We start from the raw sequence: 25,025 nt of genomic DNA, 5'->3' as shown, positions 1-25,025 counted from the left end.
CTTGAATTTGAGGGTATTGGACCTGGAAAGTCCTTGAAAGGTCCTTGAATTTGAAGTTAACTAAGGTGTGGGAACCCTGTGAAGGGTGTAGGACACAGTGTGCATTAGACTGTTCCTGTAGATCACATGACAGACAGGTTCTTATGCACATCACGCTAGTAAGCAGGTACTTACTTTTACATTTACTATAGTAAACTGGAATGACCAATCAGCATCCAGGACCAAAACTGCATGTGCCAAATTAAATCAAGATACTGTATGCCAATCTGTTTTGTGTATATTCACATTCTCATTTATCCACTACACTTATCTCTATAGTGTTCATAATCTTTTTTAATTAAAATTGGTGTGCGGGATACACACCTCCCCTCACCTCATATACAGTATCAGCTAATTCCGCATGAAAGACTTTTTTAATAGGAAAAATTATTCACTAATCACTTTCCTAACACTATATTTTACGCTTGACGGATATAATTAATCTTCCTTGAGTTTATTTATTTATTTATCTATTAAAAACATGTCAAGCGGTCTGCTGGTTTTAGGAAGCTGAAAATGCACAATGCATAATGTGGTTTCTTAGCTGGATCTGTGAGGACTGACTGCTTGGACAGATTGTCCATGTTTTGCTGATATCTGACTATACCTCTATAATAGATCTGTGATTATGCACTGCGGATGTCCAATGGGAACACAGACCCTGTGTCCATCGATGTGAGAAAACAGCTCATCAGTACCTGGGTGAAAGTTAAACAATTGCTACAGCAGCAGATTGGACAGGAGCTGAACATCCGTGATCAGGTGTGGTATTACTGTTTCTGACCTCAGGTCAGTGTCGAGCATACAGTATGTCATTTAAAATGATTACCCTGAATGATTTTGTGTCTCTGTTGGCTGCCAGAGTGAAAACAAGGCCGTGACAGCGATGTCTCGTGTGCTGGTTGGTGTGGAGATGCTGCACTGTAACACAAACACCAAACTGATGAAGTTTACAGTTCCCAGTCTGTCTGTGGTAAAAACCTGCTGAATATCCTTAATAAACACCACAGAAGATAAACACATGATAGATAATACTGACTGATCACTTCAGCAAGTTTCTCCAATTTTTGTGCACATTTTAAAAAGTTTATTGGTCTATCTGTAATTGTAAAGTATGAGGGATTTTGCCTCACTAGATAGATGTAATCTACATTAAATCTTTATGCTTGAGAAAGTAAATCAATGGGCTCTTTAAATATACATACGGGACATGGCATGTGCTTTTTCTGATGTTGTGCACTGTTGTGTTTATTTGTAATGTTGAGTTGTGTGTCTCTATCCAGTTAGTACAGATGACACAAGACTGTCAGTGGTCCAGCTCTATTGTGGAGTTATATGTATGGACGCAGCTTGCCCTGTTCGCCCATCAAACACTTGACCACGACATCATTATGACCTGCACCGATAATGCACTGCAGCTAGAGCAGACCGCAATAAACAGTCTGAATATGAGCCCTTACGCTCTGTGAGTACCACCATACAAACACCTGTCAGATACTTACACTGTCTGCATTTATAAAACTGATTCATTCAGCTCTGGGTTCTGATTGGACGAGCCCTGGTAGAATTGGCTAAATGAAAAACTCTCTATATTAATTACATTAATTTTACTGCTTTATAAGTATTTATAATTATGAATACATTTAAATCCATATTGAACATTTGTATATTGTCTTAATGACTTGTGTTGGGAATAAGAACACACTTTATGGTGATTTAGTTTACACCTGAGAAAGACTGCACACAATGTGACATCATCATAATCAATGGTCAATCACTGTGTGATTTTTTTTTTATTTATTTATCATTTTTAGGTTAATGTTTAACATACAGAATATACTTTTTAGCCATTTGAATGAAATCTATTGGATTTCGTCACAAATTACAAAAAATGCAAGAATAGTAAAGCATATGACATGTTTTCATAAAATATTTATACATTTATTCTGTATAACCCCAGTATAATCTTATCTATCCTCAGCAATAATTAAAGGACAACACCACCGTTTTTCAATATTTTACTGTTTTAGCTCAACTTAGATGAATTAATACATACCTATCTTTTTTCAATGCGTGCACTTTTAATCTTTGTACAGCACTTCTTGAATGTGTTAGCATTTAGCCTAGCCCCATTCATTCCTATGGCTCCAAACAAAAGTTTTATTTTGTGCCACCATACTTACTCGTGTAACTACTCTTTAAATAGGGAAAACATGGAAGTGTTTGGTGGTTTCTAAATTCATCCCTGTTTGGATCCTAAGAAATTAATGGGGCTAGGCTAAATGCTAACACAGTTGTTTTCAAACTGGGGGCCGGGGCCCCCAGGGGGGCTGTGAGATGGTGCCAGGGGGGCCCCAGTTTATGACATTTTATAAAATACATTATTTATCATGAATTCTGTGTATTTAAACCTAAAAAATAATAAGCCAACTAACCAACAGCACTACTAGGTATAATTTTATATGTTTTGTTTAATTAAAATATTACATTTTAAACTGTTTTTGTAGAAGAAAATTTTTTCGGGGGTCCGCGAAAAAATGCACCGTACACCAGGGGGGCCGCACGCTGAAAAAGTTTGGGAACCACTGTGCTAACATATTCACAAGGCGCTGTACAAAGATTAAAAGTGCACGCATTGAAAAAAGATAGGCATGTATTAATTTGTCTAAGTTGAGGTAAGAACATAGTAAAATATTGAAAAACTGTGATGTTTTCCTTCAAAGGTGTAGCGGAGGTTTTTCTCGAATTTTAGAAAAGAACCGCCTTCTCCACTTTTTTAAAAATGCAATTGCCCAACACTCCTGATTGACAACTAGGAGGACCAATAGTCTTGATGATCCACCCGGAAAAAGAAAATCCTCCGCAATACCTTTACGTAACACACAGAAATGTCTTGTAAAGTTAGTGTCACATCATGTAGTGATTGTTTAACGTGTTGTGTGTTTAGGTTTGATGTGCATTCAGTACAGGAGATGTTGTGCAGTGCGGCTTGTGTCAGAGGTCTGAGTATGATTCATGAGGTCAGTGTTGTTGATTCCAGCAGATATATGAAGGGTCTTGAGGCGCTTCACTCCAGTGTCAGGTCAGAATGATCATTATTTCAGTCTAACACTGACCGCTTTGTTATCTCCATGATGCGAACATAAACATTTTTTGTGAATGATATCCAGCTATGTTGTTTGTTATAGTTATGCAGAACAGACGGGCAGCTGGTGTCTGTGTATGAGAGCTGTGTGTTACTATTGGAACGCCTGTGTGCCCCTACTGAACACCAGACAGAACAGAGGACAGCTTAAAAAAACACTGGAGCTCATTCTGCAGGCTGTGAGAAACATCTACACCAAACATGTTACTGTAAGACAGAAAAGAACAGTTCATTCTGTAATCATACCAACGGTCGTTTGTTTTTCACGGATATATCTTTCAACGTTTAATCTTTATATGAAATATGATTTGTGCAAGGTAGTTAAAGGGACACTCCACTTTTTTTGAAAATATGCTCATTTTCCAGCTCCGCTAGAGTTAAACATTGATTCTTACCATTTTGGAATCCATTCAGCTGATCTCCGGGTCTGTCAGTACCAGTTTTAGCATAGCTTAGCACAATCTGATTAGATAATTAGCATCACGCCTAAAAATAACCAAAGAGTTTTGATATTTTTCCTATTTAAAACTTGACTCTTCTGTAGTTACATCATGTACTAAGACTAAAATTAAGTGTTACGATTTTCTAGGCCGATATGGCTAGGAACTATACTCTCATTCTGGCGTAATAATCAAGGACTTTGCTGCCGTAACATGGCTGCAGGCGCAATGATATTACATAGTGCCTGAAAATAGTCACCTGCAATTGAAAGATACTAAGGGGACTATTTTCGGCTGCTGCGTAATATCATTGTGCCTCCTGAGCATATTTAAAAAATGTAGAGTGTCCCTTTAATATATTCATGTTTTCATTGTTTATTTTGTTGTTAAACTTTGTTTTAACCATTGGAAAAATGTTGTCTTTTAGTTTGATATTTACTGTAAGATGCTGGTGTCATAAAACATCTGTTGGTTTTTATTTTGTGTTTAGGGCTCACAAAGTAAGATGGTATCAAAAGTGAAGAGGACCAGAGCTCTGATACACCCACCAGATTTCACAAGTGAGACGTTTCCTCTTTAATTGAAACAATCACAGAGAAACAGCAAGTCACAGACTGTATGGCACATTTAAATGCATTGCATTTATGGTTCATAATCATATGAAAGTTTCTTTAAATAAATGAAGAATCAATTAAACTTTTAGCATTTCAATGCTCTCTTTTATTTGGGATGTTATTTTATTTGTTTGAGTTTTTATCTGCATTAGGCAGCAACTTAACAACAACTAAGCCACTAAATCTGATGGCAGAACAACACAGCCACCCGCTGGAATAAATCTGTAATGCAGACTGAATCACAGCACAAAACTAGTGATGACATAAAGAGCAATAAAACATTCAATGTATTTACATTACATTTACCTTTACTTATGTCTCTCTCTGTCTACAGGTGTTGGTATTTCTGACAATGATCTGAAGGTGTGGTCCTCCATGTACACCGCACTCTTTCATGTATTTGCAGATGATGAAAATTTGAGGAGAGGTCTGCAGGTGTTGGATGAGGCTGTCAAAGTGATACCGCCCTCCACACATCGACTGTGAGTGCCATAGTATCTGTACATCTGCAGTGCATCATGGATCACTGAATGGACATTAACACTTAACCACACATAATGTCTCACCTCAATAATATTCACTGTGGTTTGAACACCACTACACATAGCTGTTCCCTTAAAATATCATGGACTAGAATGACTTAAACAACATGCCAAACCTAATTAATCTCTAATAATAATCAGGTAAACTGCTATAATCTGTGGTCTAAACATCATTGTTCATCTGTACATACAGTGTTGTCTTTAAGCAGCGTGTTCTGGTAAAGGCTCAGCTGGGAGAGAGTATTGTGTTGGATATGAAACAGATCTGTGATGAAGATGAGCTCATGTGTTCTCGTCTATGGCATCGTGTAGCACTCTGTGTTAAAAACAAACAACAGAAACTGATGTGTTATCAGAACGCCATTACAGCACTGAAGGTAAACCATCACACCATCATCTCACCTCCATCTATCTCATTTACTTACACATAAACTTTTCATCACATGTACATGTATTTCATCATAAATTCAACAGAATAAAGTAATATTTTGTATAGCCCAACAAATTATGATTTTAACGCCTAGTGGCATTATTGTCATGACATCGAAACACATTTAATCCCATTTAACCCTTAAAGGGACACTCCACTTTTTAAAAAAAATTCATATTTTCCAGCTCCCCTAGAGTTAAACATTTGATTTTTACAGTTTTGGAATCCATTCAGCTGATCTCCGGGTCTGGCGGTACCACTTTTAGCATAGCTTAGCATAATCCATTGAATCTGATTAGACCATTAGCATCGTGCCTAAAAAAATAGTCAAAGAATTTCGATATTTTAAAACTTATTTAACCTATTTAAAACTTGACTCTTCTGTAGTTACATGGTGTACTGAGACCGACGGAAAATGAAAAGTTGCGATTTTCTAGGCAGATATGTGTTTATGAACTATACTCTCATTCTGGCGTAATAATCAAGGACTTTGCTGTCGTACCGTGGCTGCAGCAGGCGTAGTGATATTATGCAGTGCCTGAAAAGAGTCCCCTTGGTAACTTTCAAAGCAGAGGACTATTTTCTTATTTTCTTATACTATTTTTGTGTCTTAGTATACAATGTAACTACAGAAAAGTTTTAAATAGGAATTATATTGAATCTCTTTGGTTATTTTTTTAGCGCGATGCTAAATGGTCTAATCAGATTTAATGGATTGTGCTAAGCTATGCTAAAAGTGGTACCGCCAGACCCGGGGATCGGCTGAATGGATTTCAAAACGGTAAAAATCAAATGTTTAACTCTAGGGTAGCCTGAAAATTAGCATATTTTCAAATACAGTGGAGTGCATATCTTGGGTCTTTAAAGACCCGAAATGTCATTAGTGCATAATTTTAACATTGTATTTTTTGCATCTGTTTAATGACAAATAAAATGTCAAAACATAATGACATATGGTTTATGTTATCATTTTGTAATTGTTAACAAATTATTAGGACAGTTTTAGACTTATGAGGAATGTTTACCGATGGGTGTTAGATAAGCATTTCAAGTTTCTAAAGGCCCATATATGTAAATATAATAATTGGTGAAACACTCATGCATTTAAGTTTTATTAACTGTTATATAAAAATTAATATTATCCTGTCCGGCACATCATTAATTACAGGCAGTATAACAAATCCTAACATGCTGTGGATGTACTCTTCCAACTAAACAATTTAAATCAGAGGTCTTATACCTCTAAAGGCAAGGACCCCTTAATAAATAGAGAGAGGATGACAAGGGACCCTCAGTACATGTATCAAATTAAGACTGGATTCACATACTTTGTAATGATGTTTACATTACAGAGACATTAAAAAAACACTTTTAGCCTACTGCATAACAGTTTAACGTGGGAACATTATCCTCTTCATTTTAATCAAGTTTTATTTTTTATAATTAGCCTGTTGATGCATTTTTCATTTTCTTTGAATTTAAAATTTTTTTGGAGGACCCCCAGTAATACTACCATGGAACCCCAAGGGTCCCCGGACCCCCTGTTGAAGATCTTAAATGATGTGCCTTTGTTTTTAACACTGCAGTAATGTGTGTGCATGTGTTTTATGTATTTTAGGATCCTAGTTATCAGTGGCAGAAGGTTGAGCTCCTCCTGGAGTTTGGAGAGTGGCTGTATTTCACACATTTTCTTAAAACTGATGCCCGTCTTCAGATCGATTGGGCCATAGATACCCTGATGTTCACAAACACAGACGCGAAGCAGACGGCTGGTAAGTGTCTGCTTATCACACTTACGACACAAGATGAACTTTATACATTTATAATGTTATTAAATTAACTGCAGCATGTGAGAACATAAAGGTCTTGTGTTTGTCTGTGAGAAGATGCAGTGGATGCTGATGAAGTGGATCCACACGGGCTGAGAATGAACATTGTTGAATCTGGTGTGTGTTTATCTGATGTGAGGGAGATCAGACGTCTGGAAGGTTTGATCAGAGCGCACACACTGCTGGCTCTTATGGAAGAGAGATCTTCTCCTAAACACCGACAGTACCTGCTCGTAGCCTTTAGCTTTACACGTCACATCTGGAAGGTACCTGCGCTATTACATTGTTTAAGAGTATCAGCTCCTTGTATCGCTCTCCCATCCCAAAAAACTCTGTGGTTTTTAAATGCAGGTGTCCATAGAAACAGCAGAGGAAGTGATGAAAGAAAAGTTGAGGAATCGTTCAGCCGCTGCAATCTCCTCCAGCTCTAGAAAAGATAAAGGCCGAGCGGATGAGAAGAAGCTTAAGCAGGTGATAAACAGCAGCAGATCTTTCACTGATGTATTTTCAATGAATCACAACATCAGACATCCATAAACATTCTGAAATATGGCACTGTAGTATGCCGTGTTTACTCTCTGTGCAGTGTTCTGTATAACTTAATATCACTCACTGAATTTATCATAAAGTTTGAAATTTTATTGTTGCATAGGATGCATACTGCTTAACATACTGTTATTTTTAAACAGTAGGTATTATAGAGTTTATTTTATTCATTACTTCTTCAGTCATCCACTGTTGAGGTGAAACCAAGAGATGAAGCTCCTGAGGTTTGTCTTCCTATCAGCCCTGAGCAATGGGCTCAATTTGAGTGTCCAGATGAGGTACGACAGTTTTTCTGTTATGACAGCGGCCCGTACAGCATCAACAACACCAACATCTGTATGCAGGTCAGTGAATCGCCATTAGAGGGCCACTCTTCAATTTAAAGGGATAGTTTACGCAAAAAAAAAGAAAATAATGTCATTAATGACTCACCCTAATGTCGTTCCAAACTCATAAGACCTCCATTCATCTTCGGAACACAGTTTAAGATGTTTTATATTTTGTCCCGAGAGCTCATTGAAAATCTACTTAATTTTTGTTATTTTTGGACCAAAATGTATTATGATGCTTGTACGACGATGATGTACAAACGCACGTGTTATCTGGTGCGCCCCAGCCATTTTTTTTTTTTTTGTGCACCCGGGCTTCGTTTACAGTCTGAGGGAGATGCATGCTATAAGTTTGAAAATAAAAACTTCGCAAATATGTCTGAGGATAACACGTCATCCACGTCACTGCAGTCACGTGACTTCAATCCCGTACATCCGCTCCACAACAGACGCGAAAGAGAAGACAACGCTGAATAATGTCGTAATTTATGTTAATTTTGGACCAAAATGTATTTTTGATGCTTCAACACATTTTATTTGAACCACTGATGTCACATGGACTACTTTGATGATGTTTTTATTACCTTTCTGGACATGGACAGTATACCGTATGTAGATTTTCAATGAAGGGTCAACAAGCTCTCTGACTAAATCTAAAACATTTTAAACTGTGTTCTGAAGATGTCTTACGAGTTTGAAACAACATGAGGGTGAGTCATTAATGACATTATTTCATTTTTGGGTGAACTATCCCTTTAATTGTGTTTTACTAACATCACATTAGAGGTCATCACGGGTCCACTTAGATCTGAAAACCCATGGTCCGACCCGAGACCCTAGCGGGTTCAGGTCTAAAACTCTCACGTGTGCCTCAAACATGGGCAGGAATAATAATATTGGCATGGGGTCTCATGTAATTTAAAATGTTTTTGCTGAACTGACCCGAGATGACCCGAACTATCTTGCGTTTGTGCATCGAGTCCTTTTTGAACCCCCTTCTGTTTGCCAAAAGAAAAAAAGCTGCTTGGTCGGGTCGGACTCATGTCTAATTTTCTCAGGTTTGACTCGTGTTGGGTCTTTCTTTTAAAAAATATTATGCATGTCAGGTTCAGGGAAAAAGTGGGTTGGGTACATTTCTCTGGACCCGAGAAGACCTTAACATCACATATATTTGGTATAATTACAATGATCTAGCATTTATAAACAAGTATAGCACTTCAAATAGTTACACAAAAAAGGAAGAAAAGCTAAAGAGTTGAAAAATAATACAGTTGTCAAATAAGAATAATTCAGAATAGTAATTGAGATGAATAGAAGAATTGTGATGATGTGGAATCAGTCGCTGTCTCTTAAACAATCTGTACACCCTACAGTAAGACAAGGAGTTTAACATTGAATCTCAAATGTGTGTGTGTGACTTTTGTTTGGAGTCTTTTACAACAGCTATTGTATTTCTCTTCAGATGATAACCTAGTTGTCTCATGCGTGTCATTGATGTATTTCAGAGCCGAACTCTGTTTTATTTGGACGTGTTGGTCAGAGAGTTGGAATCGGCCGGTTTGATCCCTTTGACTTTCATCCCTCTTCATTTGGCAGAGGTCATTGCTCATGACCTCATCCAGAACAAGAATCAATCTGGTCTCTACCGTCTCAGGTAACTTCAGAAACGTCCCTGTAAAGAGCCTTGATGAGAAGTTAATGATCATCAGCATTGTTTCTTTAGGAAGTATAGAAGTACACTAGTGTATAGATTCTCTTAAAAGATCAAAGACACAGAAAAGCACCAGAAACTTTCATTTTCATTGTATGACGCGTCAATCATTGCTTTTGAGGATTAAACGATATTGAGACTACATTTATATAACATTGGGGCGGTTTCCGAGACAGGGATTAGCTTAAGCCAGGACTATACCTTAGTTAAATTAGGATATTTAAGTCATTTTTAAAAGCATAATTTACAAATAAACATGAATGGTGTGCATCTTCAGACACAACACGTGCACTGATATATTTTAAGATATGTCAGAACAAGTTGTTTTTTCGGTCAAGACAACACTAACATTTAAGTTAGTCTGGGACTAGGCTTAAGCCCTGTCTGGGAAACCGCCCCATTAAATAACAAGTGTCTGTTTTTATTTAATTATTTTTTTAAATACTACCACAAGACTTTTCATGCAAAAATAATAGAAAAGTTTGTAGGGTTTGACATGACCACCTGTGTGACTTCATAAATCCACTCATCATTTGTTTTTAGATGACATGTTTTATATTTTGTTACTCTCTATATAATCCAGTGATGTTCAGACACTTAAGTCTGGCTATATATCGGTGTTCATATAGTTAATAATGATCTTTCAGGATCATCAAAAACTGTTATGAGCTGGGCTTCAAGTCTCCATACTGTGAAGGACTTCAGAGTTTCACACAGGTTTCAGAGGAGGAACAGACACAGTATGAGTCTTCATCGTTTCAAATAACAATAAATCATTACTGTCATTATTAGATTTATCACATTTTATATACTTTCAGGTGCCGTAAAACAATCATCACTCAGAGAAACAAATCTCAATCTGACAGCAACATGAGAGATGAGGTCAGTAGTACTGTACATCATAAATGTTACTGTAAGAGAAACACAACCATTTGAGATTACAGACATACTGTATTTTGTTCAGATTTAAAAATGAGCTAGTGGGTGTCTCTTTCTGAGCCCTTCTGATTGTTTTGTTATCATTTGCATTGAACTAAATAGATAAAAGTCACTTCATGCATTGACTAATTTCATCTTGAGAAGAATATTAAATGTGACACAAAGCTGATGGTGTCTTACAGACGTCTGTAGATGAAGGAGATGTGAACAGAAGAAATCTAAGTATTTGTGACGTGTGTTTGGAGATAGCTGATGTTTGTCTCACTATGAATCTACATGAATCTGCTAAAGTCCTGCTGACACGAGTTCAACTGTTAGCTGAGGTGACACAAACCAGTGAATTTTAAACTCTCTACTGTTCTTCACAGCTACAGATTTGAGTCTACAATCAAACTTCAAAAATGAACATTTTATTTTAAAGGGATAGTTCACCCAAAAATTTAGAGGGGCCATGGCATGAAAATCTGACTTTTTCCATGTTTAAGTGCTATGATTAGGTGCAGTGCTTCTATCAAAGTGCTTCTAGAAAATGTGAAAAAGATCAACCCAGAAACTTAGTTTTGGTAAACCATTCTCTAGAAGCACATGAAAAAATAGGTAGTTGAAATTTGGCTCTCCTTATGATGTCATAAGGAGCTCTTATTATAATAATCTGCACTATCCAACCACAGCACTGCCTTTTAGTGTAATTTTAACGTGCTATAATAAATTATTTATATGGTATTTTGAGCTAAAACTTCACATATGTGCTCTGGGGACACCAAAGATTTATTTGACATCTTAAAAAAGTCTTGTGCCATGGCCCCTTTAAATTCTGTAATCATTTACTCGCTTTCAAGTTGCTTCTAACCTGTATCAGTTTCCTTGTTCTAATGAACACAAATGAAGATTTTTGAAAAATGTTTGTAACCAAACAGATCACGGGCACCAATCACTTCAATAGTATTTTTTTTTTTACTATGGAAGTCAATGGTGCCCCAGATCTGGTTGGTCACAAACATTTTACAAAATATCTTCTTTTATGTTCAGCAATTTATAAAGTTTTGAAACCACTTAAGGGAAAGTAACTGAGACAGAATTTTCTTTTTTTTGTGAACTACTCGGTTAAGTAAAATATCTCAGCACTATGTTACCTGATGTCTTTATAAGTTGTTTACTGATGTTTATTGTCATTGAATTTTATCTATTTTGCCTTTTTATCTTTTAATTCAGATACTTAATTTACTTAGAATAACTCAATATAATTTGATTATGTTACATTCTCTTGTTAGCTCTTTTAAAACATTCAGTTTTAAATGAAGTTTGTCTAACAGTGATGGATTGTGTCATTATTATGTGTGTTTCAGGAACAAGGTGACCAGAGGTCATTGGCTAAGAGCTTGCAGCTCCAGGCTGTCCTAGCCAATCAGGAGCAAAGATACAGTGACGCCCTTGCCCTCCTTGAGCAAGCACAGGAATTGGGTGGAGAAGAGACCTTCTGGTATGAGCTGATCCAGACGCTCCTGACAGCTGTAGCTGGACGAGGAGTACCAGATGCACACCATCAGGTTTAAATGATTGACAGCTGCTGTACTAATAACTGTAATGAACAGTAAAACTAATGGATTTCCTGCTCTTGGGATGATTCCGTGTGATTAAATATTTCCTGTTGATTTATAGCAGGCATAAAGAGAGATCATATACTGTTATCACAGATGGGTGACCGTGCTAATTGAATAATTAATAGTTAAGATAATAATTAGGTATCTTGTTTTTTTTAAATTGGTTTAGAATTACATTAGTAAATGTACTGATAAATTGATAAAAGAGCAAAACATCCATTAAAAACTAGTGCTGTCAAAAGATTGATCGCGATTAATTGCATACAAAATAAACGTTTTATTGAACATAATACATTTGTGTGTGTATTATGTGTATTTATAATCTATATATAAATACACAAACATACATGTATACATTTAAGAAAAAGGTTGTTTATGTATATATATATATTTTTTTATTTATATATAATATTAAATATATTCTAAATAAATCAAAATAAATATTTATATACATGTACATGTTTCTTAAATACATATATGCATGTGTGTGTATTTATATATACAAAATAATTACACAAGTGCATACATTGCAAAAACAAACTTTTATTTTGTAATCGCGATTAATCTTTTGACAGCCCTATTAAAAACATATGTGACCCTAGACCACAAATAGATTTTAATAAATAAGCTTTTTATTAATGTATGGTTTGTTAGGATAAGACAATATTTGGCCAATATTTGGCTATTGCAACAAATATTCCAACGCGACTTAAGGTTTTGTGGTCCAGGGTCACATATATGAAATATGTGATTAATTCATCATTATAAATTCTACATTTAGCTGATATCTAATGCAGTGCGTGTATGTGTGTTTAGGTGTGTGAGATCACAGATCAAGCCTGTAGATCCTTCAGATCAGTACAGGAACAGAGACAGAACCGAGCTGGGGTTCTGTGTTTCTTCATCACATCACTTGAGACCAGGTGCCTTTATGATTTTACTGTACTGTACTATAGCTGCTCAATATTGAATAAGCCAAACTCGTAACTACTTTATGTGTGTTTGTGTCTCTGTGTGTGTCTATGTGCAGAAGTGCACTTCTGCGCAGACACCTGCTTTGTCCTGATGGTCCTGCATCTCCACTAAGTGATTCATCATTAGTGTTGATGACATCAGTCTGTGTTACACTAAAACACACTGCGTCGACACTGCTACAGCTGGGCTACAGGACATATGCTGCAGACGTCACACTAGAACATGCCAACACACTCAGGTAACTCACCTGCTTGCATCAATACACACTGCTCATATATACCATAAACATCAATTTCACATGTATAGATGATTACTTTGGACGCATGCACGTTGTCAGGCGCCTAAAGCGAAGTGAACTTCCGGTCTTTATTTATTTATCGATCTGGCTAGTGGCTAAACTGATCACTAAAACAAATACCTTGTATTTTGTTTGGCTGAAGACAAGGGGAGACAGCGAGAATGAGCAAGTGCAACTGTGCGGAGAGGTTTGGTAGCCAGGCAAGAATTCAGTGACCTGTAGCTAACACTGTATACATTAATTTTACACAGTAACGTTGATGCGCATTAGATATGATATATGAACAAAGGTAATTTTTCCTGCCATTTATTTCACTTGTTATCAGAAGTAAACTTCTGTAAAAGGACTCTGTTGTTATTGATTCTATGTGGAAGTCTACCGGAAGTTGTGTTCAGTAGAGAAAAGCCTTTTATTTATGTTGCTGCTGAAACCGAGGAACATCACATTTTAATGTCACTACAAAAACAAGAAATTCCCTGTCAATTAACTCTAAAAGTTGCCAGCCAGCGCCAGCATTTTTCATGATTTTCACAAAAGTTTAATGCCTTCCAGAAAATGTTCTTCTTTAAATATATAAACAAACAATATATCAGATGAAAGAACAGACCCTCTGCTTTCAAACAAAAACAAAAAAAACGTTTCATCCTACCTTCATTAGTTCTCTTGTAATCACCTCTCAAACATGGGTAGGTTTCTTCAAAAACACCCAAATTTGAGCAAAAAGCTGAGATAATTCAATTTTTGCGAAGGACTTTTCATAGAAATCAGATGCAGAGCGATCTTTAAAACATACACGGAGTTCTTTCTCTTTCACATGAGGCGCTACTTCCGGGTTGTATAAGTTGCGGAAGTGCGCCACCTGGTGGATAATAGTGGTATTGCGGAAAGACGGAAAATCTCGTCATTGGCGGGGAAGCGTTTTCTCTTAATTATCTCGTCAATGGCGGCAAAAGAGTTAAAAAGCACCTATTATCCGTTTCACAATTTTACATTTGCTTTGGTGTGTAAGTGTGTATTAGTACATGTTAACGATATGCAAAAGGTACAAACCTCAAAGAATTATCGTTTATAGCATAAATCTCTTTTCTTGGACTACAACAAACACACAGATTGTAGGCAACAGTTTACTTCCTGGGCCTGTTGACGTGGACAAGACCGACATTATCATAATTTCTTCCACTTCAGAATCAGCCTGTAAGTTAATTCCTGTTAGTATTGAATTGTGCCGAATCTTTCAAACATGGTAAGGAGTGTCACATTTCCTGCTGACGTCAGAGATATCAGGCCAATCACAACGTACAGATTAGCTGGCAAATCAGGGACACATAGCTTTTCATATAGAGCCTGACCGATAAAGGATTTTGTAGGCCGATACCGATACAAATGTTTGTTGGTTTTAAAATCCGATATTCCGATATATCGGCCGATTTTTTATTTCAGAAACGCACAACAAAACATTAACAGATTTCCCTAACATATTTGTAGTTATTTATGAGTTTTAACTAAAATAATATGGTAATGCATTTAAAAAAAGAAACTTGTTTCTTTTATTGTCTCGTGACCAACTCACCATGAACTCACTTAACCGTTGTTCTCTCTGCCCGACTCTGGCTGGATCAGCAGGTTGCAGGATGTGTGACGCGTTATACACGAGTGTTGCCAACAGGGAGGTTGAAGAGTGCCCTCTGGTGGACAAACTATACAACGGCAACACTCGTGACATGGTTGAAGGCTGGTTCGTCCGTTATTTTTTTGTAATATTCATTTAAAGGAATAGTCTACTCATTTTCAATATTAAAATATGTTATTACCTTAACTAAGAATTGTTGATACATCCCTCTGTCATCTGTGTGCGTGCGCGTGGGCGCTGGAGCGCACTGTGGCGCTTGGATGGCATTTGGCTTGGCCCCATTCATTCGATTGTACCATTTAGAGATAAAGTTAGAAGTGACCAAACACATCAACGTTTTTCCTATTTATACGAGCAAGTTTGGTGGTACAAAATAAAACGTAGCGCTTTTCTAAGCGGATTTAAAAGAGGAGCTACATTTTATGGCGTAATAGCACTTTTGGGAGTACTTCGACTCGGCGCAGTAACACCCTCCCTCTCCCATTATGAGAGGGAGCAGGGGAGCTGACTTTTCAGGCGAGTCGAACTACTCCCAAAAGTGCTATTACGCCATAAAATATAGTTCCTCTTTAAAATCCGCTTAGAAAAGCGCTACGTTTTATTTTGTATCACCAAACTTGCTTGTATAACTACTCGTCTTAAATAGGAAAAACGTTGATGTGTTTGGTCACTTCTAACTTTATCTCTATATGGTACCATTGAATGAATGGGGCCAAGCCAAATGCCACCGAAGCGTCGCATCGCGCTCCAGCGCTTACGTGCACGCACACAGATGATAGAGGGATGTATCAACAATTCTTGGTTAAGGTAATAACATTTTTATATTGAAAATGAGTAGACTACTCCTTTAACGACCATTATGAATGCCGATACCGATAGTTTGAAAAATCCTAATATCGGCCTGCCGATATATCGGTCGGGCTCTATTTTCATATGGTTGAGTTTTGAACAAAATTATTGCGTTTCAGGAAGACAGTATATCTGGAGCTACGAGAATGTACAGTATGTGGAAAATAATTTCCAATTAATTTAACTATAAACCATCCGAACACATTGTATTATACCAATACACAAAATAAATTTTTAATGCAATAAAATATGTGCTCTTTAATGGTCAGAGTTTATTTCTTGTTTATACAACACAAATAGTTCAAATATATAAAAGACCCTGATAATTATTAAGTACTGTACTGTCCTACTAAGGTCTGATTGTTTCTCATCTCTTTCATAAAGAATCTTGTCTGTGCAAACTGTGAATGAAGAAGAGAAACAGCGCCACCTCCTGGATGCTTTCTACCCCATACAGTCGGCTGTGTCCCTTCATGAGGATGTTGCTTTTAACGTCTTAAACCTTCTGCCACCTCATCAGGTATCACAGATGTTGAATAATCACTTCTAATTCATATATAGCGTTGTTATACATTTTTAAATATGACTTTTAGCCTTATTCCAAATTTAAAACCTGAATTTACATGAAACACGTATAGTGATTTGTGTGTGTGTGTGTGTTCCAGTCTGGTTGGTGTGATCTTCCTGTGATGCGCGCATGTGTACGTCTAAAACTGGCTCTTGCTGATCTCGCCCTGATGATGCTGGAGATTCAAAGTGCAGAAGAGAAAAGAAGAGCCATCACACGAGACATGATGACATCAGAGGAAAGAGCAGTGGAAGAGTTCATCAGGAGCAGCTCACATCTCACTGATCTCCAGAAGGTAAGAAAATAAGTTCTTCAAGTATATTAAGTTTGTTATGTCTCATTGGTACAAAAAAGAAGATGTACTTCATCTGTGTTTTCTTATTGGTTTATCGGGTTATTCTGTTAGCAGACATCAGTCTGATAAACCAAACCAAGATCAGATGATGTGCTATCAATTCAGTAATTGGCTTATCAAACACAAATAATGCAGATAATATCACAGTCATATGTCATTGGAGTGCTGTATGACGCTTTACATTGATGTGATATTTATGTGTGTCACATTGTATTGTGTCTTTATCTTCAGGAGTGGATCAGTGTAGGTCAAAGTCTCAGTCAGGTGATTCTGACGCATCTCACCGCTGTGAATTCTCTCTCTATCAACTGCATGGAGACCAGAGCTCGCTCACTTGCCATGATGGGAAGATGTCTGAGATATTTCTCTTATCAGCAAGACCCATTATATCCATCTACATTGTGGGATGAGCCAATCACGGTACAGCACTGACAAGATGTTCATTTTAGGGTTACTATGGTCATGGAAAACTTTTGTGATTGTGTTTCTCAGGCGTAGAAGTGTCATAAAAATGTATTGATTATGTAGTGTGGGAAGCAGTCTCATTACAGACTTCAGTCAGACTTTCTCAAATCCACCAGCACATTATAGATTTTTTTGTTTCTCTGCAACTGTTTCCCTTGTTTAAACTATATTAAAATCATTAAAATACGAGTCTGGGCCTCTCGGTAGGAAACAGCAACAATTTAAAGTCTTTCTCTAGAGAGTCATTGATTTCATGAAGTCAGTATGATCTTTGTACAATACAGGAAAATCACAGCATGAAGAGAACTCAAAGTGAAGAAGAGAAAGAGGAAGAACACAAAACACAGCTGAAGCCGAACGACACAGACAATAAACACAGTTCAGAGCTACAGGTACAAACAGGTTTGTGTGTGTGATCTGTATGAGATCTAAATGTGATCTGTGTGTGATCAGTATGTGATCCTTGTATGATCTTTTATGCGATCCGTGTGTGATTCTCTGTTATTTTTGTGACATTTAAGTAATTAGTGTTTGATCTGTTTGTGATCGTTTATGTTATCTGTATGTGATCTTTGTGTGGTATCGGTTTGTGATCTGTGTATAATTCTCTGTTATTTGTGTGATCAGTATGTGATCTATATGTGATCAGTGTGTGATCTGTTTGTGATCTTTTATGTTATCTGTGTGTTATCCATATGTCATCTGAGTGTGATCTGTTTGTGATTGTTTGTGTTATCTTTGTGATCTGTTTGTGATTGTTTATGTTATTTGTGTATAATTCTCTGTTATTTGTGTGATCCTTATGTGATCAGTTTGTGATCTTTTATGTTATCTGTTTGTGATCCGTATGTGATTTTTGTGTAATCTGTATGTGGTCTGTGTTTGATCTGTATGTGATTTGTGTATGTGATGTGTGATCTCATGTTTTCTGTGTATTATCTGTATGTGATATCTGTGTGTGATCTGTGTATGATCTGTATGTGATCTGTGTGTGTGTGATATGTATGTGACCTGTGTGTGATGTGTGTGTGTGATCTGCATGTTATCTGTGTATGATCTGTATGTGATCAGTGTGTGATGTGTGTGTGTGATCTGTATGTGATCTGTGTTTGATCTGTGTATGTGATGTTTGTGTGATCTCATGTTATCTGTGTATGATCTGTATGCGATCTGTGTGTGATCTGTATGTGATCGGTGTGTGAAGTGTGTGTGATTTGTATGTGATCTGTATATGATCTGTATGTGATGTGTATGTGATCTGTGTGTGATCTGTATGTGATCTGTGTGTGATCTGTGTGTGATCTGTGTGTGATCTGTATGTGATCTGTGTGTGATCTGTATGTGATCTGTGTGTGATCTGTACGTGATCAGTGTATGATCTCATGTGATCTGTATGCGATCTGTGTGTGATCTGTATGTGATCGGTGTGTGAAGTGTGTGTGATTTGTATGTGATCTGTATATGATCTGTATGTGATGTGTATGTGATCTCATGTGATCTGTATGTGATCTGTATGTGATCTGTGTGTGATCTGTGTGTGATCTGTGTGTGATCTGTATGTGATCTGTGTGTGATGATCTTTATGTGATCTGTGTGTGATCTGTGTGTGATCTGTATGTGATCTGTATGTGATCTGTGTGTGTGATCTGTATGTGATCAGTGTATGATCTCATGTGATCTGTATGTGATCTGTGTGTGATCTGTATGTGATCTGTGTGTGATCTGTATGTGATCTGTGTGTGATCTGTATGTGATCTGTGTATGATCTGTATGTGATCTGTGTGTGTGTGATCTTTGTGTGATCTGTATGTGATGTTTGTGTGATCTCATGTTATCTGTGTATGATCTGTATGCAATCTCTGTGTGTGATCTGTATGTGATCTGTATATGATCTGTATGTGATGTGTATGTGATCTCATGTGATCTGTGTGTGATCTGTATGTGATCTGTGTGTGATCTTTGTTTGATCTGTGTGTGATCTGTATGTGATCTTTGTGTGATGATCTTTATGTGATCTGTATGTGATCTGTGTGGGATATGTGTGTGATCTGTACGTGATCAGTGTATGATCTCATGTGATCTGTATGTGATCTGTGTGTGATCTGTATGTGATCTGTGTGTGATCTGTATGTGATCAGTGTATGATCTGTATGTGATCTGTGTGTGTGATCTGTATGTGATCTGTGTGTGATCTGTGTGTGATCTGTGTGTGATCTGTATGTGATCTGTATGTGATTTGTATGTGATCTGTGTGTGATCTGTATGTGATCTGTGTGTGATCTGTATGTGATCTGTGTGTGATTTGTATGTGATCTGTGTGTGATCTGTATGTGATTTGTGTGTGATCTGTACGTGATCAGTGTATGATCTGTATGTGATCTGTGTGTGTGATTTGTATGTGATTTGTGTGTGATCTGTACGTGATCAGTGTATGATCTGTATGTGATCTGTGTGTGTGATTTGTATGTGATCTGTGTGTGATCTGTATGTGATCTGTGTGTGATCTGTATGTGATCTGTGTGTGATCTGTATGTGATCTGTGTATGATATGTGTGTACTGTATGTGTTGTCAGAACCGCAGGAAGGCCGCTCAGTATCTGTTGGCTCAGTCGAGTGAAATGCTCGTTCAGTCTGTGACTCTGAGTTTACAGCACAATCTTCTACAGTTGATTCCTGGTGTCTGCTCAGATCTATTGGAGTGTCATGGTCAGTTTGACACCAGCACCAGCGGCCAGTACCTCGCCCTACTACAGGTCTGATGTGTTTATAAAGACATGCTTTATTCAAAAAGTAATATCCGTCTTTCTTCAGTGAAACACAAAGATCAGCCTCTTTATACATCTGCATGTTCATATCTGTGTATGCTAGTTTGTATTTGTCTTTGCAGAAGTACAGCTATAACAATGCAATAATGCATATAATCCATATGTTTATTTTAAATAACAATTCTCTTCTCTAGAATAACATCTATAAAAATAGATAATAGCAATAAATTACTGTCAGTAAGTAAAACAAATTAGGCATTAAAATATATTAAGCAATTCAGTAACTGGTTAATAGCAGAACTTTATGTTGCCTGTAAATATATACAGTATGTGATCCAGTCTGTGAAAACCAAGCTAAAGTAATTTGTGATTTACTGTTTTCTACACAATGTAATAAACATTCTGTGAAAATATAATCTTGATATCTTTGATATGACAGAGTAAGATCATATCAAAGATCAATGTGAAATCAAACTTTGTGAAATCAAACAAATCTCATCATTAGATTATGAGACTAGATTTCACAGACAGGGTCACATATATCTAAAATATTTTCCTTGCAGTGTTTGTGTCTTTATTTAAATGTGTGTGTATGTGTGTGCAGTGCTGATTAATATTAATATAGGTGTTTCGTCTGATCTCAGAGCAGTCTGTGGTGTACTAGGATGTCGTCCGGCCAGCATGCGGTCAATTCTGATGTCAATGAGTCTTATCTGAGGAAGAATCTGATCTTTCCGTCTGATCACAGATCCAGTGCTGTACTGGCAGCAGTAAGACAAGAGCATGCGGGTCTCTTTCAGGTACTGGACTGACTACAGCAGCTCTTGTGGAAGTACAGCAGATATAACACACATTGTGTGTTTCTGTTCTCAGGTCCGCAGTCACCCAACCATAAACCCAAACCACATGAGGATTTTGGGTGAAATGCCACCCAACATGAAGATCCTTCTGCTACAACACTCAGATGATGGGTAAACCAGGGATGCTTAGTTCTCTTCTGCTTTAGTCTTTTTAATTCTTTAATGTTTGGTTTTAAATATAGTTTAATCTTGCTGTTTCTATACTCTCCACTAGATGGCAGCAGTCTTTGTGTTTCTGAGGTCATCAGTTGTTACAATTCAGTACCAGATTGTGTACTTGTGCCTCTTTGCCACTGCTGTGTGTGTTTGTGTAGATATGTGTTTTATGTAACGCATCTGTGTTTGTGTAGATCTGTGCTGTATGGTGGTTTCTACGAAAAGGTGAAAACTGCAGAGACTCCTAAAGGAAAGAGTGTAAACTCAATAGGTAACAGCTATCTGTCTTCATTTACTGTACCTCTCGTTCTTTCATTTTTCTCTCTCTTTGCACAGACAATGAATGAATTTCAACTTTGGGTTTTGGAGTGTGTATCTGTTGTGTGTTTGTAGGTGGTCTGATCTGCTCTAAAGTTGTGAAGGTCTCAGTTCAACACTCAGATCTTCTGCAGCTTCATAAACATCTGCAGGATTACAAACATGTGGATGTTCGGACAAACTCACACCAGACCAGCGATGATGCCTGCAGAGAGACAGTATGACACAACACTACTCTTCTGACGCCTCATTTCCACCTGACATCAGACATTTGCTTAGACATAATGTTAAATGCTCATTTATAGGTCAATTGGAATGAAAGTGTCTGTACATCTAAATATAGTGGACAGAAAGTATCTCTCTTTCTCTCTATTTGTCTGTCTGTCTGAAGGAACACACATATGAAGATGTGGATGCTGTGTTCAGGTCATTGGTAAATGTGACGGAGGACTATTTGCATCCTGTTCTTTCACAGTTTAACTTTTCATGCATTAGGTACGCACACACACAAATTCTTGACTTAGACACACTTTTACATTAATGTTCACTTTTCTTCATTTAAGTTTATGATCGGCAATATAAACATCATGTGTGTGTGTACGTGCATGTGTGCGTGGGTGTATGTGTATGTGTTTGCTGATGCAATGTAACAAGGCTGTGTTTTTAGTGTAAATACAAAAAAAATGAGGATTAAAGATCAAATCTGTCTGTGTGAATCCAAAAATTGGGAAATTACATAACTTATGTTTTAACACAAATGTGCGTGTGTGTGTGATGGTCTTTTGTGTCTCATCTTCTCATCATAAATTTTCTCTTGTCTTCTCCGTCTTATCTCAGCGTGTGCTCTTCATCTGTCCGTGGTGCTCCTGATAAACCTCAGTCTGGTACGTCTCGCATGAAAACACAAAATAACACACTGCTGTCATTTGCTCATGTGAATTTATCTCTCACGTGTTGTCAGAATGACATCTTTATCTGTTATTTGTATTTCGCTTTGCACCACTGTTTATTAATAGAGTTAAAAGATGTTTGATCTGAGCTGCTGTAAAGATACAATTATTGATCAATTCTTCAGCTTCATCATAAGTTCAGTTGTAGTGTTTATTGTGTCTGGTCTTATCAAAATGTTTCATAAAATAATTTAAAGCTCCATAGATTCAGGGCTTGTACACACAAAACATTTAACTGTAAAACAGGAAAATCTGACTTTTTCCATGTTTAAGTGCTTCAATTGGGTCCCCAGTGCTTCTATCAACCTAGAAAACGTGAAAAAGATATCCCAGTAACTTTTGGTAAACCATTCTCTGCAAGCATGTGAAAAAAATAGGTAATTTGGCTCCCATTCTGATGTCACAAGGGGAAAATATCGCTCGTTAATCTGCACTATCCAACCACGGCACTACCATTTAGTGCAGAGATCAGCTCATTTGCATTTTAAAGGACACACCCAAAATGGCAAATTTTTGCTCACACCTACAAAGTGGCAATTTTAACATGTTATAATAATTGATCTATATTGTATTTTGAGCTGGAACATCACATACGTACACTGGGGACACCAAAGATTTATTTGACGTCTTAAAAAAGTCTTGTGAAATGTCCCCTTTGATGTGTTGAATGTTTAATGTGTGTTGTGTCTGTTCTTGTTTGTGTTTTCCAGAAACTGATGAGAGTTTGGTGATTTTAGCTGACCGGATGTTGTCAGATCTGCCGTTGGAATCTCTATCAGCTCTACAGGTGAAGGGTATCGGTCGTGTATCTCGAGATTTCTCACTGCAGGTTCTTCATGAGCGTCTTCAGACAGATGAAGCTGTGAAAGTTTAAACTGCACGCTCTTCATCTCTTCTCATACAGTAAATATGACTACTGTAGATCAACTGGTCTACATCAAAGATCTGATCTGATACATGAATAACTGTGTGATGAAGTCTGATTAAATAATTCTTGATTTAATGATTAAACAATTGAATGATTTCTTTTTTCAGTAATAAAACATGTTTAATATCAAACATTCTGTCAGGATTTTTTTGACTAGTGATCTCTTTAAAATTCAAACCTGCCGTTACGTTTAATTATTGTGCAATTAATTTATTTGTTTAAATATTTGCTTGGCTCTTGTATGAACATTTTCAAATTTAAAGCTAAATTCTTTGACACTTGAAGGTTTTCTCATCTCTTACCTGTGCTGATATATTCATATGTCATTTATGGATTATTGAGAACTGAATAGGTCAGGTGATGAATGTAGATCCTCAGATATAGTCTTGTGACTTAAGAAGTTGCCAAGAGCCTAAAGTTCATTGATTTGTGCCTCTGTGTTCATGACTAAGATGAGTGCATATCATGACTGTTTATATTTTTATATTTACAGTTAAAGACTGAGTAACCTAAAACAGTGACAATAATAAACATCATGTCATACTGTACATTGGTCACACAATTTACAACATTGGTGTTGTACATTTTTATCATTATCAACTCTAAACTTTATGATTATAAACTTTAAACTCTGTTCGAATGAGAAAATGCTTGTATGAACTACTGGTAAAGTTTAAAAGAGAAAAACTGACATTTTTATCTGAGACAGTTTGACATGCATACTTTATGTCAGGAAAACAAAGGGCCAGATAATGCACACAAAAGCAGCTTTTTGTTAATTCACAATTACATCATACTTTTCAAAACACTACTGCATACAGTGGGGATATTTACTGTGTATATTAATATAACTCCAGTATAGACACGATATGCATTTAAAGCCCTTCTGTATTTTGATTTTTATAGGCCCACAGCAGAAAGTTTTTTATTTTTTTATGTATGTGCTGTAGTTTTGTCTTTAATCATCGCCTGCTGCTGAAACGCAACATTACTGATCAGTTTAATAATTGGATTCACCTGCTAGAAGGTTGGGTGCTGTCCGCAGGTCCTTAGCTCATTATTAAAAGGTCTGATTTGATATGTAACACACTTGCAGTCCTAAAAATGTGTGGGTGGAGCAGCAGGTGCTGTAATAGGTGGAGCTGCAGATTTGTTTTCTTCATCAAAATCCCTAAAAGTCTCATCTAAAAAGTAATTTTTATCCGAGCAAGATTCCAAAGAGTGTACGCCACATTAAGAGCAGTGTTGGGGAAAGTTACTTTTAAAAGTAATGCATTACAATATTAAAGCAACACTATGTAGTTTCCAAGTAAAAATGACTTACAGCTCCCCCATGTGGTTGAAAAGCACAACAGTGCCTGGTATCAGACACTCTTCTGCAGGCAGGGGGAGGGGCGGGGCTGTGTGCTCTACCCTCCACCACCACTTTCAGAGTGTGCTTGTAGCAGCTAGGAGGCTGCTCAGGTTGCAACAACAGTACAATTTGTCCAGTTAAAAGTTGTTCTATCACTAAAATATTTTTAGAGACATTATTAAAGGTAAAAAAACTACATAGTGTTGCTTTAACACATTATGTGCTATTTTGACACATTATGTGTCATTTTGTGTTGATGTTGAGTTTAAATAAATAAAAGAGACTGCACAAAGTGTGTTGTTCCAACACAGAAATGTGTTAAGGATAATTCAAAAGAATGTGTTATATTAACACATTCCTTCTTAGAGTTAACAAACCAAAATAGGAGA

General features: G+C 36.9%; 1 protein-coding gene across 5 annotated transcripts in view; it reads left to right on the top strand.

The window, feature by feature from the left end:
* Positions 1-23,414, top strand: part of cfap46 (cilia and flagella associated protein 46) — a 49,891-nt gene extending 26,477 nt beyond the window's left edge. For 2 of the 5 annotated variants that reach the window (XM_073873488.1, XM_073873486.1), the window contains exons 20-50: positions 658-801; positions 902-1,012; positions 1,323-1,504; positions 2,987-3,121; positions 3,228-3,393; positions 4,115-4,184; positions 4,573-4,720; positions 4,974-5,157; positions 6,829-6,982; positions 7,094-7,305; positions 7,391-7,510; positions 7,768-7,929; positions 9,420-9,568; positions 10,273-10,365; positions 10,444-10,507; positions 10,747-10,887; positions 11,911-12,111; positions 12,982-13,088; positions 13,196-13,378; positions 16,302-16,437; positions 16,583-16,780; positions 17,072-17,260; positions 17,590-17,697; positions 19,879-20,058; positions 20,715-20,870; positions 20,944-21,041; positions 21,281-21,357; positions 21,480-21,622; positions 21,796-21,899; positions 22,242-22,288; positions 23,065-23,414. In XM_073873488.1, the coding sequence (XP_073729589.1) occupies positions 658-801; positions 902-1,012; positions 1,323-1,504; positions 2,987-3,121; positions 3,228-3,393; positions 4,115-4,184; positions 4,573-4,720; positions 4,974-5,157; positions 6,829-6,982; positions 7,094-7,305; positions 7,391-7,510; positions 7,768-7,929; positions 9,420-9,568; positions 10,273-10,365; positions 10,444-10,507; positions 10,747-10,887; positions 11,911-12,111; positions 12,982-13,088; positions 13,196-13,378; positions 16,302-16,437; positions 16,583-16,780; positions 17,072-17,260; positions 17,590-17,697; positions 19,879-20,058; positions 20,715-20,870; positions 20,944-21,041; positions 21,281-21,357; positions 21,480-21,622; positions 21,796-21,899; positions 22,242-22,288; positions 23,065-23,228 (4,326 nt within the window). In that variant the 3' untranslated portion in view covers positions 23,229-23,414. Of the gene's footprint in view, positions 1-657; positions 802-901; positions 1,013-1,322; positions 1,505-2,986; positions 3,122-3,227; positions 3,394-4,114; positions 4,185-4,572; positions 4,721-4,973; positions 5,158-6,828; positions 6,983-7,093; positions 7,306-7,390; positions 7,511-7,767; positions 7,930-9,419; positions 9,569-10,272; positions 10,366-10,443; positions 10,508-10,746; positions 10,888-11,910; positions 12,112-12,981; positions 13,089-13,195; positions 13,379-16,301; positions 16,438-16,582; positions 16,781-17,071; positions 17,261-17,589; positions 17,708-19,878; positions 20,059-20,714; positions 20,871-20,943; positions 21,042-21,280; positions 21,358-21,479; positions 21,623-21,795; positions 21,900-22,241; positions 22,289-23,064 lie in introns of those variants that run through there. The other 3 variants (XM_073873487.1, XM_055169504.2, XM_055169505.2) reach the window with 3 other exon arrangements.
* The last annotated feature ends 1,611 nt before the right edge of the window (positions 23,415-25,025 follow it).

This window comes from Misgurnus anguillicaudatus, chromosome 11, assembly GCF_027580225.2.
Source record: "Misgurnus anguillicaudatus chromosome 11, ASM2758022v2, whole genome shotgun sequence".
In the NCBI taxonomy this organism is placed as follows: Eukaryota; Metazoa; Chordata; class Actinopteri; order Cypriniformes; family Cobitidae; genus Misgurnus; species Misgurnus anguillicaudatus.
Note: the sequence above shows the minus strand (reverse complement) of the source record. Positions and strands in the feature narration are given on the sequence as shown.